At 51.6% G+C, this 18,335-nt stretch overlaps 1 protein-coding gene across 9 annotated transcripts in view; it reads left to right on the forward strand.

Annotated features, from left to right (window-relative positions):
• The first annotated feature begins 1,017 nt into the window (after positions 1-1,017).
• Positions 1,018-18,335, forward strand: part of SCUBE3 (signal peptide, CUB domain and EGF like domain containing 3) — a 38,251-nt gene continuing 20,933 nt past the window's right edge. For 8 of the 9 annotated variants that reach the window (XM_032649533.1, XM_032649537.1, XM_032649539.1 and 5 more), the window contains exons 1-3: positions 1,018-1,567; positions 15,575-15,697; positions 16,689-16,814. In XM_032649533.1, coding sequence (XP_032505424.1) covers positions 1,483-1,567; positions 15,575-15,697; positions 16,689-16,814 — 334 coding nt within the window. In that variant the 5' untranslated portion in view covers positions 1,018-1,482. Of the gene's footprint in view, positions 1,568-9,149; positions 9,998-15,574; positions 15,698-16,688; positions 16,815-18,335 lie in introns of those variants that run through there. The other variant, XM_032649538.1, reaches the window with a different exon arrangement.

Genomic DNA, 18,335 nt, shown 5'->3' on the forward strand with positions numbered 1-18,335 from the left:
CTCCTGCAAGTTGGAAGGATGAAGGCTTAAGAATGTTCTGGTGGGGACCACATCTTGAAGGTGGGAGGGCAGGTATGGAGGAGAACGTTGTGCCTATCTTTGGGTCTCTGTGTTTACACACATAGGCAGATTTCTGCGGGTTAGCCTTTGCCCCTGTGCTAAGCGCATGAGACTGTTTTTTATACATAAACCCAGGTCTGTGCGGGTAGGGCGCCGGATGGGCTCTCTCCGAGGCCTTAACTGCAAGGGAGTCTGCCCTGGAGCTGGCAGTTTCAGCTGCGGAAACGCTACTTTCTTCTCGGTCCTCAATTAAAGTGGACTCGGCACTACGAATTGGGGACTGAGTCCTGAGGGTGTGGGGTCTGTGGTGGAGGTGAGAGTTGGGAGGGCGTAACTCGACCCGCTGTCGGAGCCGCTCTCAGTTTTTCGAGGTCCCGTGTGGCTGTGTCCCGCGTGTCGGGCTGTGTCGGCGGGCGAGCCTGAGTGCCCGTCCGGTCTAGCCCAGCCTCCCCGACACCCTTCACTCTCTTTGTCTCCTGTTGTAGGTGTGAGTGCAAACCTGCGTCGCACAGCCCTCATCGCGTGCGAGCGCGGGGGCGCACCCTAGCTCCCCCACTCTTTCCGCCGGTAGACAGGACGAGCCGGAGCCGGGTGCTGTTTGGTCTGGAGCCGAGCGGTGCTTCCATTGATCCATTGATTGTGCGCGGTCTGCGCCTGACCTCCCTGCTCCCGGGGAAGCCGTCTCCATGGAGACCGGGCCCGCTCCCCCAGCGCCGGATTGTAAATTCCTGCAGGCAGCGGCCCGGCAGCCTGGGGAGGGGGCCGCCGCGCCCGGGCGCGCAGGGGGAGCGGCCGCCGCGCCGAGGCCCCATTTGAAAGAAAAAAGGGCACGGAAAAGGAGGTGGTGGAGGAGGAGGGGGAGGAGGAAGAAAACGAAAAGGAGCGAGGAGAGGAGGAGAAAGAGGAGGAGGAGGAGAAAGGCGAAGAAAAAGAGACGGAGCCTGAGAGAAGGAGAAAGAGCGAGGGAGGAAGAAAGAGAGGCAGAAAGGGCGTGTTTCTGGCGCTGCGTTTCCCCTCCCCTTTCTCAGGTCCCTCGCTCGGGCTCTGCGCGCTCTCCGCTGCAGCTCTCTCCAGACGAAGCTGAGAATTGGGTGGGATTATACGGAGCAGCCCCGCCGCCGCCGCTAGCGGAGCCGGGCTTGGAGAGGGCGGGGGCTCCCCTCCGTCAGCGGCGCCGGGTGCCCCCAGCCTCGTCCCGCTCTCCGCCTCGCTCTCCCCGGCGTCGGGCCGGGAGAAGCCGGCAGAATCGGGAGCCTCTCGCCAAGGGCGCCGCGGTCCGCGGTCCGCGCCCGCACTCCCCGGCCCGGCCCCGGCGGGGCACCCCCTCCCCTTCCCCCTCCGGCGCGAGGGGGCCCTGCCCGCTTCCGCCCTCCCCGGGCCGCGAGACCGGCTCCGGCCGCCCGGCCGCCCGTAGCTTCAGCCATGGGCTCGGGACGCGTGCCCGGGCTCTGCCTGCTAGTCCTGCTGGTCCACGCCCGCGCCGCCCAGCACAGCAAAGCCGTGCAAGGTAAGGAAGGAGGGGCGCGCGGGCGCCGGGCTGCCTGGGCTGCAGGGCCCGAGGGCGGGGGCGCGATTTCCGAGGGGCAGGGCAGGTGCTGGGAGGCGTGCTGCTGTCAGGAGCGGGCACTGTGCACCCGCACTCCTCGGCTGGGGGCCTGACCTCTGGGCGCTGCGCCCCAGGCGAAAGGCTGGAGGAGCCAGGGGCGGTACGGGTGAGTGAGAAGTTTGGGGAGCCGTGGGCAGAAGTGACCACGCATCTCAGAATTCTGCCTGACTTCATTGCCACCCCAGCATCTTCCAAAGACTTCTGGTCCTCCAGAAGTATGAGAGAGAATCTTCTCTCCTCTCAAACATTGTCAGAAAACTTAAGTTCTGGCCTGGACAGACTGAAAGAATGAAAACTTTTTCAGCCATGCTATATTTCTTCCCCTCGCCCCCAGTCTTCAAAGTTAGACAGAAATTTCGAAGTTGTCTTATCAGAAAAATGTTAAACAAAGATAGGATCTTTTAAGGAAAACCAAAGAACCAACTGTCTCCCTCTGGATGGTAGGGGGCTGAAGAAGAGAAGAAAATTTCTGTGACTCTGGCTCCCGGCAAGAATGTCGCATTTCTGCCTGTTTGGGGGGAAATCTCTTTCGTCTTGCATGGCTTTCATTTCTTATCATAATATTTATTTATTAAGGCCTTGGGTTTCCAATTCCATTTAAATCCAGGTCAGAATTGCATTAAAATAACAAAGTAAAATTCCAGGCTGGGGAGCTCTGACAGATCCCTCTAGGAATTAGAGAGAGACAGGGAGGCCCTCCCGCCCCCATCCCTGACCCCAGGCTCATTGCCTGGCCAGTCCCAAGGCTGTGCTGGCAGAAACCAGGCTGGTGGGCTACAGTTCTCTTGGGGACAGACTCCCCTCCCCCTTGACCTCCTGCTGCACCCTTCCCCCATCGAGTCCTCACCCAGGAAGAGATTTATATGGACAAAAAGAAAATTCCTCATGCCTCAGCTTTGCCCAGGAGAATATGATTCTGCCTATTGTCCTAGGGGCTCCTTGAAGCCAAGTTGGGGTGTGGAGGTGGCTGGGCCACCAGGGAAAGTTGAACTTGGGAGTTGGGGAAGTCTGAGTCTCTGGCAGTCAGGTCGCTGTGTCCTGGAGCCTGAGCACTTGGCTCGTAAGCCGCTCTGTGTCCTGGATGGGCTCCCACTCTCTTAAAAGGAAGGTGCTATATCAGTGCCATCCTCTTCTCCCCAAGCACTGCCTCTTCAACTACCCCCTTCCTCCTCCAGCCTGTCCTTTAACAGAACCCAAACACTAGAGACCCTTGGCTGTCAAATACCAGACCTCACCCCCACCCCTTCCAACCCCAAACTGCCTCTTCTCTAGTCCTGGTTCCAGACAGCCCACTACCACTGCCACCCCCAGGCTGGGAGTAGCCCCTCTCCCACTGTGGATTTGCTTGTGTTTTCATAAACAAAGGTGGTTTTTGTAGTGCATGCTGACTTACTCATAACATGGAATTAGCTAGGGAGTTTAGTCTGAAGGAAGGAACAGATTTCATGCAGTAATCTAGAGACGAGATAAGGGCCTCTTTTAAGTTGAAGCCAGTGTCTGTAGTGGCCTAGTGAGGCTGGGGCCAAAAGGAGGAGCAAGCAGTATATTCAGGGGGGGTTTGTGGGGCAGATGGAGACTCCAAGAAGGGACAGGTGCCATCAAGCCAAGGCTTTCAAGCCTGAGAGATCAACCTATCCTTCAGGGACAGAGGGACTCAGAATCTCTCGGAGGTACTTCAGGGCTCCCTCTTGCATTTCATCCTGCTGCTGCTGTGGGAAATGCAGCCAGAGCGGAGGCCCTGCCCTCAAGGAGCTTACAGACTATAGTTTTGCCCACTGCTTATCTCACATTCGAGCCACACTTGCTCTGCCTGGGCTGCAGTTAGCTTCACGTCTTCCTTCCTTCTGATCCCTGAGTCTAGCTGGGCGTAGATTCCAAGCCTGTCGTTTCAGCTACCTTTAATCCTACTATTCAGGAAATTTATCAACCTGGTCTTCTAGAGTTGCCTCACAACAGGTTTGCTGGTATATGGGGACATCTGTGGTCCCAAATCTACAGGCCAATGTTGCAGGAAGGAGAAGTATTGACCGGGCAGGGCAGCCTTACCCATAGACGGTGCTGTGGACATTCCTTGCTCTCAGACATATCTCCAAGGTATCACCAGTGCCAGAAGGTGTGCTTTGAATGCCACATGCTTTTAAATGAAGCTCTAGCAAGTCTTTAAAATACAAATAACCTTGGCAAGTATCTTGCCAAGAGTTACTATAGCACTGGGTATATCTGAGCCTCTGTCCCTTTTCTCCAGAGATTCACCAGGGGAGAACCAAAGTGGTGTGGAATGGAGAGGAGGGGAGGGACACAGAAGGGAACCCTGAGTATGCAGGTGTGTGTGTGTGTGTGTGTGTGTGTGTGTGTGTGTGTGTGAGGTTTACCATGATCACCCACAGGTGACATAGCTGGTGTATGTCTCTGTTGTGAGTTAGTTGTTAAGCATGTATACAGATGTTTTGGTGTCTTTGAGAACTGTGTGTGTGACTGGGAATGAGTGAGCATGAGGGTACATGATTTTGAGTGTTTTTCAAGTGCCTGTCTGTGTATTTTAAAGTAGACAGACTGGATAACCAGGATAATTGTTAACTTAAAAGCATTAATTTGCTTTGTTTTTTTTGAGGGGGGGCTGGTGGTGTGCAGCAGTGGTTAAAAAGACCTAATCCTTGCATGGGGCTCAGGTTACAGCTGAATGAAAAGGTCTCCTGGCCTCCTGGGGAAAACTTGTCCCCAGGGCCGGCTGGGAGAGCCAGCCTGGCCATTTAGTTTACCTGGTTGTTTCCTCTCCTCATTAGGGATAGAATTTTGATAACGTCGTATATTTAGAGTTTCCAAGTAACACCATCCCTGGGACTGGGCGCTCATCTGGCAGCAGACAGTGTCTCTCTGTCTCGATGCGTCTCTCCAGGTCTCTGTCTGGGTGTATGTGTGTGTCTCTTTCTCTTTCCCCCACGCCTCTCTTCCTCTTTAATGTGGCTGTTTCCTCTCCTCCCCGCTTCCCTGGGCTCCTGTGGCCGGCTCTTACAGTGAGGGGACTGTTCCTCCTAGCCCCTCCCTCCAAAATATGAAATGAAAACCATAACGGTGTCAGCGGGTGAGGGTGGCCCCGTGGGCAGCCGGCTATTGCCCGTGCCCCATCCAGGCCACACTGGGGAGAGAGAGGGAGAGGCAGCCTCCACTCTTGGAGCCTGATCTTCCCTTTAAGCCTGACCCCCACCCCTCATTTTTCCAGAAGGGTGGAGAGGTGGGGGTGGACTGCTTAGAAATTCCTCAGGAATCCCTTTGACCTCTCTTCTCTCAGTGACATGTCCTCTAAGGGGGTGGGGAAAGCCTGGAGCCAGGGGAGAACTTTTCCCCTTCTCACCCTTCATCTCCCAAGTCTCTGCAGGGTGGAATGAGAGAGAGGGGACTAGAAGACACCGAGGCCAGAATTACTACAGGCAGAGAACGAAGAAAGTTATCAGCACCCCTAAATGAGACTGTTCCCTGAAACCTTCAGGAATCCGAGCACATGGGAACCGGTTTGAGATGTAAGCGGCTGGGACCTGTTGTAAAAGGAGCCAGCCCTGGGTGTGAGTTTGGGAATGTGCGGTGTGCACTCACTGGGGCGTGTGAGCGTGCGTGTGCATGACTCAGGGTGTGTGAGTGTGTGTCTGTGCTCTGGTGAGAGGGAAAAGGAAGCAGGCAACGTGCATTTTGTTTTCATTGGAGAAGTAAAGAAGTGGAATGGCTAGGTCCCGAGCCTTGAACTGAGCATGGGGGAAGGGAATGGATGGCTTCAGACCGTCTTGAGAAGATGGAGGTAAAGAGCTTGCTGCCTGAACTAACCCCAGTCCCTACCCCCGGCTCTGGTCCCTGCGTGTCAGGGTGTGGGCCTCCTTTGATGTCCCATACCCCTAGCACATGACCACTTATAAGAAAGAGTCCCTGTCAGGGCTGGAAACTGCAGAGTTACTCTGAGGCTGGCAGTACCCACAAGAGGCCCAGACCTGGGGACAGCTTCTTCAGGCTCAGTTATTAGACAGGAGTCTGGAAACAGAGGGACTGCCGGTCCTTGGGGGGAAAAGTGATACAACTGCCAACCCAGGGATGTTTGAGGGGTAGAGGAGCTAGCTGCCTGCACTAAGTGGGAACGTGGACCCTCCCCTCCTCGTCCCCTTTGGCCCCTCTGTCACCAGACTGGCCACTCTCTTCTTTTCATGCCCACATACTGCTAGCCCCAAATGGCACAGGGTGGGAAGTATGGTAGGTACCAGTGGCTTTAGGTAAATGCAGAGCCCGAGGGTTGGGGCCTCTGAGGACATAACTGAAATTCTCTTCCTCACTTACGAAATGGACGAGAGTATCAGTAGGGTCCCTTTAGCTCTGAGATTATGCATCTCTTCAAAATCCTTCCAGCTGAAGGTGGAAGACACTATAGCAAGCCCCAGTCCTGCAGCTGAGGCTCCCCAGGCTTCTCGCCTGAATCTCATGCCTTTTTCTCCCTGGGCCCTGCTTCACTCTCTCCTGCCCGAGTCTACGTCATGTGGCTACTCTTCTTTTCTTCACCCCCACCCCCACTTTCCTGGGGCCTCACATACCTGATAGCTCTTACCGTGTCCTTAAGTGGGGTATTTCCCCCTGGAAACAGCCCCTGCAGGACACGTGTGTGTTTTTGTGTGTGCGAATGTACGTGTACCCAACTGCATTGGGAAGTAGAGCTGAAATGTTTGTGTCCTGGGAACTGAGTACTCTCTGGGCAAGGCCCCAGGGCCCCAGTTCTTGCCCCACACCATATAGTCTCAGTTTCCAAGACTAGCTCTCTCTGTTGTGCTCCAACCTAGACATCTCCCCTTTTCAGACCAAGGCACCGTCTTGTAGTTGCCATTGGATTTTGCAATTTGGCCCTACAGGCAGAATGATGCCCCTTAAATAGGGTGCTGTGGCCCTCACTCTTACCTATGGTTTCCCTGTGGCTAGAACCATAGCCCTAGAGATCTGTGGGGTTTGGATGTCAGATCCTCAGGCCAGGGGCTATCTGCCTCTGGTCACTGATGGTAACAGCTGAGGACAGACCTGGGCAGGAGCTGCTGGGCTGGAGAGAAGATCCAGAATAAGGAAACAGATCTAAGGAATCCCTCGGAGAGGGTGGAGTGTCAGGATATGTGGGCTTGGGGGGAGCTGGGAGAAGGGGGGCGCTTAAAGGGTAGACCCTGGGGAGCAGGTTTACAGAGAGGACGTTTTTACAAGTTTCTAATTATATTTATTTGGAGTTTTCCTCTGGCGGTTTGAAGCTGTTAACAGCAGGAACCTGTATCCCTGGTGTTTGTTTTTGTTTCTAACCAGCTGCTTCGCCCAGCCTAGTGAATCCAAGGGCAGGAGACACCTGCCCGCTGCTGCCCTGCCCACCCCTTCCTCACTGGAAGTCTGTCTGCTCCCACCATGGTGCAACCACCCTCCTTCGCTGCCCACACACAGCCCTGCCCTCCTCCCTGCTGCCCCCATGCCCAAAGCCTGGGAGCATCTGTATGCCTACTGCTGACTTACTCCCAGGAACATCCGAATGTCAGTTCCAGGCCATTCCGTGGTTCCACAGTGGATGCTTGCTTCATGCGGAACTAAGTGCTGAGTCGGGGTGGGGATGGGCGGGGGGCGCGATGACAGCCAAGGCATGATTCCTCCGTCATACGTTTATAAAAGACATTGTATACTGAGAGAGCACCAGACTGGGAGTCAGAAAACCTGTGTCCTGGCTGTGCACCAGCTGTTTTCTCTTTCCCAAGATGCTGTCTCTGGGCGTGTTCCTCATCGATTCAGTGAGAGACAGGACTGTTTTGAGAACCACATGAAATGGCCTACATGAAAGAACTTTGCGTGCTTGATGGAATTATACATTATCTGACATCATCACTGTTTATCTTGTTATTTTTTCCCATCAATTTGGAGAGAGAAGACTGATCATCATGAAAAGGGAATGTGCCTCAGCCCACGGACTGACTCCCTCTCCGGTATTCTGTTCTTTCCTCCCCACTGCCACTACCCTCTACCCTACTCATCCTCTAAACACCTCTGACTCAGGGTTGTTGGTTTAGTCCACACTGAAAGGGAGAAAATTCTTGTCCATTTAGGGGTACGTTCAAATAAGCAAGGAGCTGGATTAGGAATAAGGTAGGACACTGTCAAGTTCAGCCCTGCACCTCTCCAGCCACCAAGCACCAACTGCTTTTCCTGGCTCTTCAGTTGAGCAGGCTAAGCTTGTAGGAGAGGGAAGCGTACTTCTTTAAAAGGAACAAAATACTCTGTCTCCTCTCCTTAGGGTCGTCTGTGTGGTTTCCTGGACTCTCTCCAAGCCTGTTCATCCCTGACTAGGCTTTGTCCAGGCTGAGGATGGGCCCAGGCTCCAGCTGAGGTCACAGCCCAGTTCCAAATTGGGAAGACAGCCTGAGAAGCCGGAGCTGGGATGCCAGGCTCCAGCATGTGCACATACGGGTACCTGCAGATACGCACATATGCAGGTACACGTACGTGCACACACTGCAGGTGAGGGTGTCATGGCCAAAACCTGAGCTGGTTCTACTCTGGATGTTACTTGGATGTGGGAGGCAACATGGAAGAAAGGAGAGGGGAACTGACCAGGAGCAGCAATGGAACGTTGGCCCCTGGTGCCCTGTCGTGAAGGTGTTAGCACTGAGGCTGGGGGACGTCTATCTGACAAGGATACTCTGAAGAGATGCCTGAGTAGTCCCAAATAGCATCTGAAGACCCTGAGGACCTGCGTATTCTATGGGATTCCCTCTTATACTAGATTTGTTGGTCCCATCTCTTCTGGCTTCAGCATGACCAAATAGAAGCCTTTAAGTGGGTATCTTACCATCTCTGAGTTACCGGTCTCCCTACCCTTAACTTAAAACTAAATTTCTTGGGACTGTCTTCTACCCAGAACAGTTGTGGGGTTACAGGAGAGAAAAGAAGCTTTTTCTCTGCAGTAACACAGAACAGAAAGGATGCCACAGTATGGACCTCATCCACTCACCCACCAACCCATCCATCTATCCATGCATCCATCCATGCATCTGTTTAGCAAATATTTACTAAATGCTTTTAATATATTAGTCTGTCTTGATGAACTGGTTTGCAAGGCAGAAATAGAGACACAGATAGAGAACAAACGTATGGACACCAAGGGGGGAAGCGCGGGGACGGGGCGGGGCGTGTGTGGGATGAACTGGGAGATTGGGATTGACATATATACACTAATATGTATAAAATAGATAACTAATAAGAACCTGCTGTATAGCACAAGGAATTCCACTTCTCTGTACAGTAGAAACTAACACAACATTGTAAAACAAGTATACCCCAATTAAAAAAAAATGTATACATATATATACATATATATTAGTCTGTCTTGTTCGCTGATGAATGCCCAGCGCCTAGCACAGTGCTTGGCATGTTGAAAATGCTCAATAACTGTTTGTTGAATGAATATGCTCAACTCTATTCTAGCTGCTGTACAGGTTTCAAAGATTCAGAAGCCACGGCCTCAGGGAGCTCAGAGCTTCCATAGGAAGAAAATACACAGGAACCAAAAGTTAAATAATGGTGTAAGGTAGCATGTAAGAGGCATCACAAGATGGCGATTGGTCAGAGGATGAGAGAACCTGACAGTAAATGCCTTCAGAGTTAAAGAGAAAGAGTAAATTAGAGAAAGCTGCACCAGTCAAAGGTAGCTTCCCAGCAGTGGCACCTACACTCGGTCCTCAATGATGCGTGAGGCATTTCAAGAGAGAAAAATAGAGGAATGAGGTAGACACAGCAAACATCCTGGGCTATCCTGGCTGGGCAAGAAGGATGCCACAGCCATGTGGGCACATGAGGACACCAAGCAAGCTCCTTTGGACCTTTGCAATGGGCCCAGCAAATTTGTCCACAACTACCCCCAGCCCCTCTGAGTAGTAAGGTGACAACTGTAGTAACATAAAGATGGGGTAGACTCTACCTACGGGCATCTGCTTCTCTGCAGCCTGCATTCCTGCTCATTTGCCCTGGTTATTCCAGAGCTGGACCTGGGCAAAATTTTGAAGCAGATAAAGTGTTTATTTGGGGGTCCTCCTGCTTCCGTTTTAGGGTACACTTCCCCATCCTCAGAAGGGAATCTTAATGCTTAAGCCTGTGTTGTAATAATCCACCTTTTCTAGTCTGTCCTCTAACCCTCATATCCCCCACCTCATCCCACCCCTCCTCCCTGTTTAGCAGAATTTATGCAGTGCTCTGTTAGGTGCTGAAGCAAATCCAGAAGAAACGTCAGATGGTGCGGGGAAAAGCTGCTGCCGTTACAGACCTGTGCATTCATGCCAGGAGAAGGTGAGGCAGGGAGGTCTTGGCTCGTCTGTGGTGTCTTTGCAGCCACCACTCTCCCCTGATTCAGCTTGTGATCCAGGCCAGTGCCTGGGGTGGGGGAAAGGGCACAAAAGGACAGCCTTTCCAGAGGATTGTGGAGGGCAGCTTTTTGGTTCCCAACTGGCCTCTCACCCACTGCACCTGCTGCTTGGGCAGTTCCCAGCATGGGCAGAGTAGGCAGTGACACAGATACCTTTAAGGATATGTCTCCCCCAAATTCCCTGTACCATCATGTGCTCCCCTAGTGCCGCATCTCCCCACATCAGGCCTCAAATGGGGCTTTGTTAAGGGGAAGGGGAGAGGGGTTCAGAAAGGATACTGGGGAGAAGGTTGGAGAGAAGGAATAAAATAACGACCTTTATTGAGCATTTACGGTATGCCTGCACTGCAGTGCTAAGTACTTGATAAGTATTAACTCATTTGACACTCATGGTGGCCCCATGAGGAGGTGCTGTTATCATTATTCCCATCTACAGAGGAAGGAGCCGGCAAGTTCAGAGGCTGGCCCAGGACCACAAGGACATGCATGCAGCTGGCATTTGAACAGACACAATATCACTCCAGAACCCGTTTTCCCAAACATTCTGTCACGTTGTTGCCCCTGGTCTCTTCCCAGCTTGGGCAAATAGTCTATCACATTATCTGAGTTGGGAAAGGAAGACAGAGAGCAGTCCAGACTCACGCTAGAGATCCTGATGCAGCTGGTCTAAGAGAGTGCCCAGACAGTCAGCCACATTTTATTTATTTATTTATGGCTGTGTTGGGTCTGCGCGTGGGCTTTCTCTAGTTGTGGTGAGCGGGGGCCACTCTTCATTGCGGTGCGTGGGCTTCTCGTGGTGGCTTCTCTTGCTGCGGAGCAGGGGCTCTAGGCGCATGGGCTTCAGTAGTTGTGTCTCGCGGGCTCTAGAGCGCAGGCTCCGTAGTTGTGGCGCACAGACTTGGTTGCTCCGCGGCATGTGGGATCTTCCCGGACCAGGGCTCGAACCCGTGTCCCCTGCATTGGCAGGCGGATTCTTAACCACTGTGCCACCAGGGAAGTCCCCAGACAGTCACATTTTTTAAAAGGTCCCCTGGGAATCCCAGGGTGCAGCCACTGGTCTAAACCAATTCCTGCCCAACAGTATCACCTGGTTTGTTAGGCCAGCTAGTAAACACCTGCACCCTGAGAGAATGAACTAAGATGAGACCGTGCCCATGGGTGTTGAAGGGATCCCTGCATGGACAAATTGGGGGTGGACATATGTGGGGGGAGCTCTGAAAGAACTGGCAAAAGGAGACACTGGATATAATTTGGGGCCCTACTTCTGAGCTCTGTTTTAGGCTTGTTCTGCTTCAAAAGATTCCATCCAAGTAATAATTCCATCCTCAGTGAGTGACCAGCCAAGTGAGGAAAGCTGCACATGCCACACAAGATGGCTTTAAAGTATTAGCGGAGCAACTCAGTAATAGCTGCAAATGAGCTGAGGCAAACTGAGTCCCCTAGGACCTGGAACTTTCCAGGAATAGGGCTACCAGGAAGACAATTTTTGAGCCAGTTTTGGGAAGCTGGGAACAGTGTGGCTACAAGAAAAAAGAAAGGACTGCATTTCAAATGTGAAGAATGAGATGTGTGAATGTGTGAAAAGGGGTAGGAATGGTTTAAGTGTTGGAGAGGGATAAGTATTGTGAGCAGGGAATGAGGGCGAGGGATAAGATGGCAGGAAAAGCCCAACTGCCTGAAGGGTCTAAAGGTTCTGCCAGGAAGCCCGGGTTTGCTGCAGTCAGCATAAGGATCCACTCTGTAGTACTGGTGAGCATTGAATCAGAGGCAAACGGAAGAACTCGGAGCCCAGCCTGATGTAGACTGTTGTAAAGCCCCAGCTGATTTCAGAGACAAGCATGTACCTCTGAGATGGCCCTAGAGGAGGAGCTTCCAGATGAGTTTCCAAGTTGTCCTGGCTGCTGGGGAAGGGATGGAGAGACACAGAAGGGGAAGGGATGGAGAGACACAGGAGGGGAAGGGATGGAGAGACACAGGAGGGGAAGGGATGGAGAGACACAGGAGGGGAAGGGCTGGAGAGACACAGGAGGGGAAGGGCTGGAGAGACACAGGAGGGGAAGGGCTGGAGAGACACAGGAGGGGAAGGGCTGGAGAGACACAGGAGGGGAAGGGCTGGAGAGACACAGGAGGGGAAGGGCTGGAGAGACACAGGAGGGGAAGGGCTGGAGAGACACAGGAGGGGAAGGGCTGGAGAGACACAGGAGGGGAAGGGCTGGAGAGACACAGGAGGGGAAGGGCTGGAGAGACACAGGAGGGGAAGGGCTGGAGAGACACAGGAGGGGAAGGGCTGGAGAGACACAGGAGGGGAAGGGCTGGAGAGACACAGGAGGGGAAGGGCTGGAGAGACACAGGAGGGGAAGGGCTGGAGAGACACAGGAGGGGAAGGGCTGGAGAGACACAGGAGGGGAAGGGCTGGAGAGACACAGGAGGGGAAGGGCTGGAGAGACACTGGAGGGGAAGGGCTGGAGAGACACAGGAGGGGAAGAGGGCTCAAAGCAGGATGAACATGGTGATTTTTAGCACTGGCATTGCCCAGTGCTCTGTACCTGCCTCTAAGACTCACAAGGGTTACCACAGGGAAGGGGGTGATCGTCCAGTCCCCTTGCCTCCGGGGGCCCCAAAAAGAACATCTAAAACTTTGGATTCCATTCAAAGATTAGAATTAGTTGTTAAAAGATATTTTCCCCAACATGGAGGGCATGTGCAAATGTGGGGACAGAGGATAAGGACTTGGACCTCAGAGTGCCTGGTCTTTCTTCATGCATTTAACCACACTTGAAATGTCCTTTCCCCTTCTAACTGTCTAATGGTTACCCAACTTCCAAAACTCAAACTTGAATCCCACTCCTCAGGGAGTTTTTTTGGTCCACTCGGGCCCAGGGTATCTCTTATTCAGAACTTGTAAAGCAGTGCTGTCCAGTAGAACATCCTGTGATGTTGGAAGTGTTCCACACCTGTGCTATCCACTGTGGTAGCCGTTAGCCACGTATGGCTGTTGAGCACTTGGCCTGTGGCCAGGACAACTAAAGAACTGAATTTTAAAGTAATTTAAATTTAAATAGCCACATGTGCGTAGTGGCTACCATCTTAGCACAGTCATAGAGCACCTGTTATCTGAATCAGTGATTTAATTATTATCATCTCAAGCTTCTGATACTTTATTAGGTACTTTACACAAATTATCTCATCAGCTGTTCACAGCCTCTCATGAGAAGGGATTATCGTCCCCATTTTAAAGAGGAACAAATAAGAGAATCAGAAAACACGCCCTAGAGAGTGGTAGGGCTGGATTTGAACCTGGGACTGGCTGATTATTGTCTTTCTACAATAGGACGTTTCTTAGTACCATTTTCTCTTCATCAGTTGGACAAACTGATTCTCCATGCAGTGTCTTTTTTTTTTTTTTTTTTTGCGGTACGCGGGCCTCTCACTGTTGTGGCCTCTCCCGTTGCGGAGCACAGGCTCCGGATGCGCAGCTTCAGCGGCCATGGCTCACGGGCCTAGCTGCTCCGTGGCATGTGGGATCTTCCCGGACCGGGGCACGAACCCGTGTCCCCTGCATCGGCAGGCGGACTCTTAACCACTGCGCCACCAGGGAAGCCCCATGCAGCCTCTTACTATCTACACAGGTCCCTCTTGCCCTGTCTCATTAACTAGAATTCTATGCCCCCTCTTCTCCATCCATTCACTTTGGGATGACTTCCTAGGGTGAGCTAGCAGGCAGATACCATGACTGCAGAGCCTGAGGGAGGTGGAGAATAAGTGTGAATTACAGCAATTAGATCACTGGGGGTGGTGGACTGCTGCAGAGGGGTCAAAGAGTTGGAGGGGTAGAGTGCAGAGCCGAATAGAAGCCCAGAAGATTTGAGGCAGGTGTTTGGGGGCACTCTTCCAAATTTCAGTTCCCTTTTTAGCCCCAGGAAGCCTTAGTCCTACCCCGGAAGTTCTTGACATCAAAAAGAAAAGAACAGTTAACTGTTTCAAGCTAGGACTCATGGGTGTCTATAAATTGGAGCATTACTGATCCACTCATTCATTCATTCAATAAAAAATATATCAAGCACCTTAAGGATTTGGATTCAATAGGTCAGCAGTCAGGCCTAAGAATCTGCATTTTAACAAAAACCAAGCAATTCTATGACCCATAGATCACACTTGGAAGTTATGATCTTGATTTCAAATCCCATTTCTTTACTTGCAGTTTGCTATACTACCCTGGGTTTCCTAGTTCACAGCTACAAGTTGTCTCTTCCTCCTCTGATCTTCCCTTTAATGGAGATTTTCAAGCCTGGCTGCATATTAGACTCACCTGGGTAACTTTGGAAAAATAACTGATGACCAGGTCTCAGCCCAGACCAGCTGACCAGACTTTCTGGAGGTAGCACTTGGGTATCTCCTAGGGGAGTTGGCTCTGCTGTGCAGCCAGGGTTGAGGACCCTCTCTCCTTATCTCTAATGCCTCGTGGCACTCGACACTTCCTGCTTCATGTTACTTTTTTGTGTCTCCTTTTGGCTGGTCAGAGTCATCTCCGAACCTCCACAGCCTTAAATTATAACGCATTTCTGAGTGAAACATTTTCACCTACTTCGGTTCAGCTTTATGGGCACCGTAACATTGCCCCAGAAGTTGGAGTCTTTTGCCCAAAGATGATAAATGATTCTCTTTCCTATGTCCTTTCTGAACGTTGGCTTTTCTGCCAGATCTTGGGTGGCCTCTTCTTCAGCATAGCTGTGTGAGTAGCACCTTGTGTCAGAGCGAGGTACACCTGGGGTTAGATGAAAGAGCTCAGGGTGGTGGGATGGATGGGCCTGGACGAATCAGCTGGAGAGCCGCAAAGGCTGCACTTAGCAGGCTTCAGTTTGCTGGTGCCACAGCCCCTGCCAGCTCCTAGTCCCTCTGCTGTTGAGGGATGGGCCTAGGCAAATCTTCCAGGATGGAACTTCTATCCTTTAAAGATTCTTGGCGCCATGGTGGGCAAGTGGGAGCAGGCCTGGTCTCAAGCAGAACTGTGAGGCAGATGACGATTCCGCAGATGCCCCGTCTCCCTTTCTTCCTCCTTGAATTACCAATAGTCGCTGGACCCTGCCACTTTCCTAGAGGCCACTGTCCCCGTGCCCTTCTCTTCCCCCTCCCTCTAAGTCTGCACCTAAGAAAGGTAAACTAATTCACCCTAGGTTGAATGTTTCTCATCAAGTGTGCTACCTACCCAGTCCAAAGGTTTTTTGTTTGTTTGTTTTTAAATCAAAGAGGAGTGTTTCAAATGATGGAATTTTAGCTGTCATTGTGGATTAAGTATTTTTGAGGGGAGTGGGCGTTCTTTCTGAATTCCTGAAATTACAGGAATTCAGAAAGATTCTGAAATCGGAGGGGAGGCCACCTGCTTCTGGAGGAGTTGCCCTCTATTTTAGAGGAGAGGGGATTTTGCCCTGAGGGACCACCTTCAAGACACCCCTTAGGAGGTACCAAGAGAGGGTCTCATGTGTTCCTTCTGCCCCTGCCAGATGTGGACGAGTGTGTGGAGGGGACTGACAACTGCCACATCGATGCGATCTGCCAGAACACCCCACGGTCGTACAAGTGCATCTGCAAGTCTGGCTACACAGGGGATGGTAAACACTGCAAAGGTGAGGCTGGGAGGGCACCTGGAGAAGGGGGACCTGCCGGGAGAGGGGAGACCCCCACTGAGCTACTCTCAGTTGGCCACGCTGTACATTACACTAAGGCCTGCAGTCCCTGCTGGCGTGGGGAGAGGGCTGGAGGAAAGCTGTTTCTTCCCAGAGAGGGTGTCATTTTCTAATTTGCACAAAGGCCCCACCATATATGCTGGCTAAGGCCCTGGTGGGAACAGTTCACGGCCATACAGCCTGACTGGGTGGGGGGATCAGAATCGTGGGACTAAGGCCTGAGGTTCCCTGACACTGGAACCTCCATCTTTAGACCCTTATGCCATGCCCCAAAAGAATGAGAACAGGCAATCTACCCTAGGGGAAATTCATACTATAAACAAACACATCTCCTCATAATTAAAGCAATGCAAATTAAAGCCATCGAGATGTGATTTTAAATTTATGACCTTCGGTGCTGGTTAAGACTTCCACAAGGTGCACTTGTTCATTCCTGGTGACATTATGAATTGAAAAGTGATTTTGTCATACTAGCAGGAATCTTGAAGTTATTTATACTCTTTGAGCCAGGAATTTCATGTTTAGGAACTTGTTCCAAGGAAATTCAAAGAAACTATATGGGAGAATATGTTTTTTGATGCATCATTTATGATAGAAAAATAAATGGAAGGAAACTAACAATAGAGAAAAGGGATTAATAAGTTATGATGTAGCAACATAATGGAATATTTTGCAGCCATGTACAGTGATAATTGGAAAGACTGGATGGAAACGTAAAAATGTTTATGACTTAAGTTTAGATGAAAATAGCAAAATGCAAAATAGTTTGTAGGCTATGAAAGTAACTATGGGAAACAGAGACACATACAGAAGCACACACATACACAGAGGTTATATATTTTTTAAAAAACCACCATAAGGCTGAACCCAGGGGTGGACAGTCGGGGGCACGCAGGTGGGTCCAGCTGCCTCAACTCCTATTTGCCCACAGATGTGGATGAGTGTGAACGGGAGGATAATGCAGGTTGTGTGCACGATTGTGTCAACATCCCTGGCAATTACCGATGCACCTGCTATGATGGATTCCACCTGGCACATGACGGACACAACTGTCTGGGTGAGCGAGGGTGGGGCAGGGCATGTCTTGTGGAGGAGGAGGTGTTTTTAGCCTTTTCTATTCCCAGGCAAGAAGAGGAAAGTGAACAAAAAGCTGCATTCCCACAAAATAGAAAACAAAGTCAGCCTCCTCCTGGAAACTAGATGCTGAGGATGAAATAATCCTTCTGCTGGATGAAAAACATGAAGGAGATGCTGCTAGAAAGTGTTCTCAGGGGAAGGGCCAGGATATGACAGTAGTGGGCTTAGTCACGGGAGGTGGAGCATGGTGGGAAGATGATTTGGCTCCAGACAGATCCTGGCTCTGCTGCTTACTAGTTATGGAGCCTTGGGCAATAAGGATGGTAGTATCCCACTCAAAGGGCTGCTGTGTGACTCACCATGAGAGAACATGTGTAAAGAGCCCCGTACAATCCTTAGTACATAGTAAGTGCTCAATAAATGGGAGGAATGTCAATGACGATGAGGAGGAGGGGTTCCTCCTAACCTTCCCTAACCTTAGGGTTATATAGGGTTCAGACTCTTAACCTTTGTCTTTTAGGGGAACCCTAAGTCATCCATGCCCTTGGCTTCAGTTTCCCCACTGAGATCTAGAGGAAAGAACTTGGCTAGAGTAGCAAAATCACAAGGCTGGAATAGAAGGGAGCAAATAGAAGGATAGAATATAGGATGGGGTAAGAGCAGAAAGACAGGGATAGGGAGAAGTCAGGGGTGTAGGAGATGGGACAGGAACAAGGCAAAAAAACGTATACCTCCTTGGCTTTCCCTACAGATGCATCTCTCGGGCAGGAGCCTGCTGGATCTGGGCCTCTCTGCCCTTGGCCAGAGGGTGAAGGACAGGGTTTCAGGGCACAGCAGAGAGGATGGGAAGAGGACAGATGAGGCCCTTAGGTGTCAGGTCCCTTAGGAGCTAGATTGGTCCATTTGGGTCCATCTCCCTGATGCCTCCCTGTGCCAAGGAAAACTGAGAAGGACTGTGAACTTGGGAGGGTAGTAAGCAGCATAGAGATGGAGTCAAGGCATTGAAGTGGGAGCCCCGGAATGAGCTTGGCATTGGGGCCTGGGGGTGGTGATTTGGGGTTGGTAATCAGGGTGTGGCCTGGCAGCTCTTCCCCCATCCCTCCCCGCCAAGCTACCAGACTTTGTTTTGTTAAACCAAAATAGGAGAAAGGCTAGGGAATGTGGCAGCAAGCCCAGGCATGGGGGAAGGGGAGGAAGGACGGGGTCATGGCCTGTCCACAGAAATGGTCCCTGCCCCACAATGAGTTGAAGTTCACTACCTTTCCCCACCCTGCCCCTCCAACCTCAGCCCCGTGGCCAAAGCTCTCCCTGCACATGGAGCCCTGATTCCCTGGCTGCTCATCACAACCAGCTGCCCACCGTTCCTCCCCGTCGTCCGTCTCCATCCTTATCTTCATCTCTGTTTCTCTTGCTCTGACTCCTTTCCTGATCTCTGCCTTCAGACCCAATTTCAACAGGTGAAGGAAAGGGAGGCCATGTTGGAATGTCCTCTCCCCCCCTG

The sequence above is a fragment of the Phocoena sinus genome, chromosome 11 (assembly GCF_008692025.1).
Source record: "Phocoena sinus isolate mPhoSin1 chromosome 11, mPhoSin1.pri, whole genome shotgun sequence".
In the NCBI taxonomy this organism is placed as follows: domain Eukaryota; kingdom Metazoa; phylum Chordata; class Mammalia; order Artiodactyla; family Phocoenidae; genus Phocoena; species Phocoena sinus.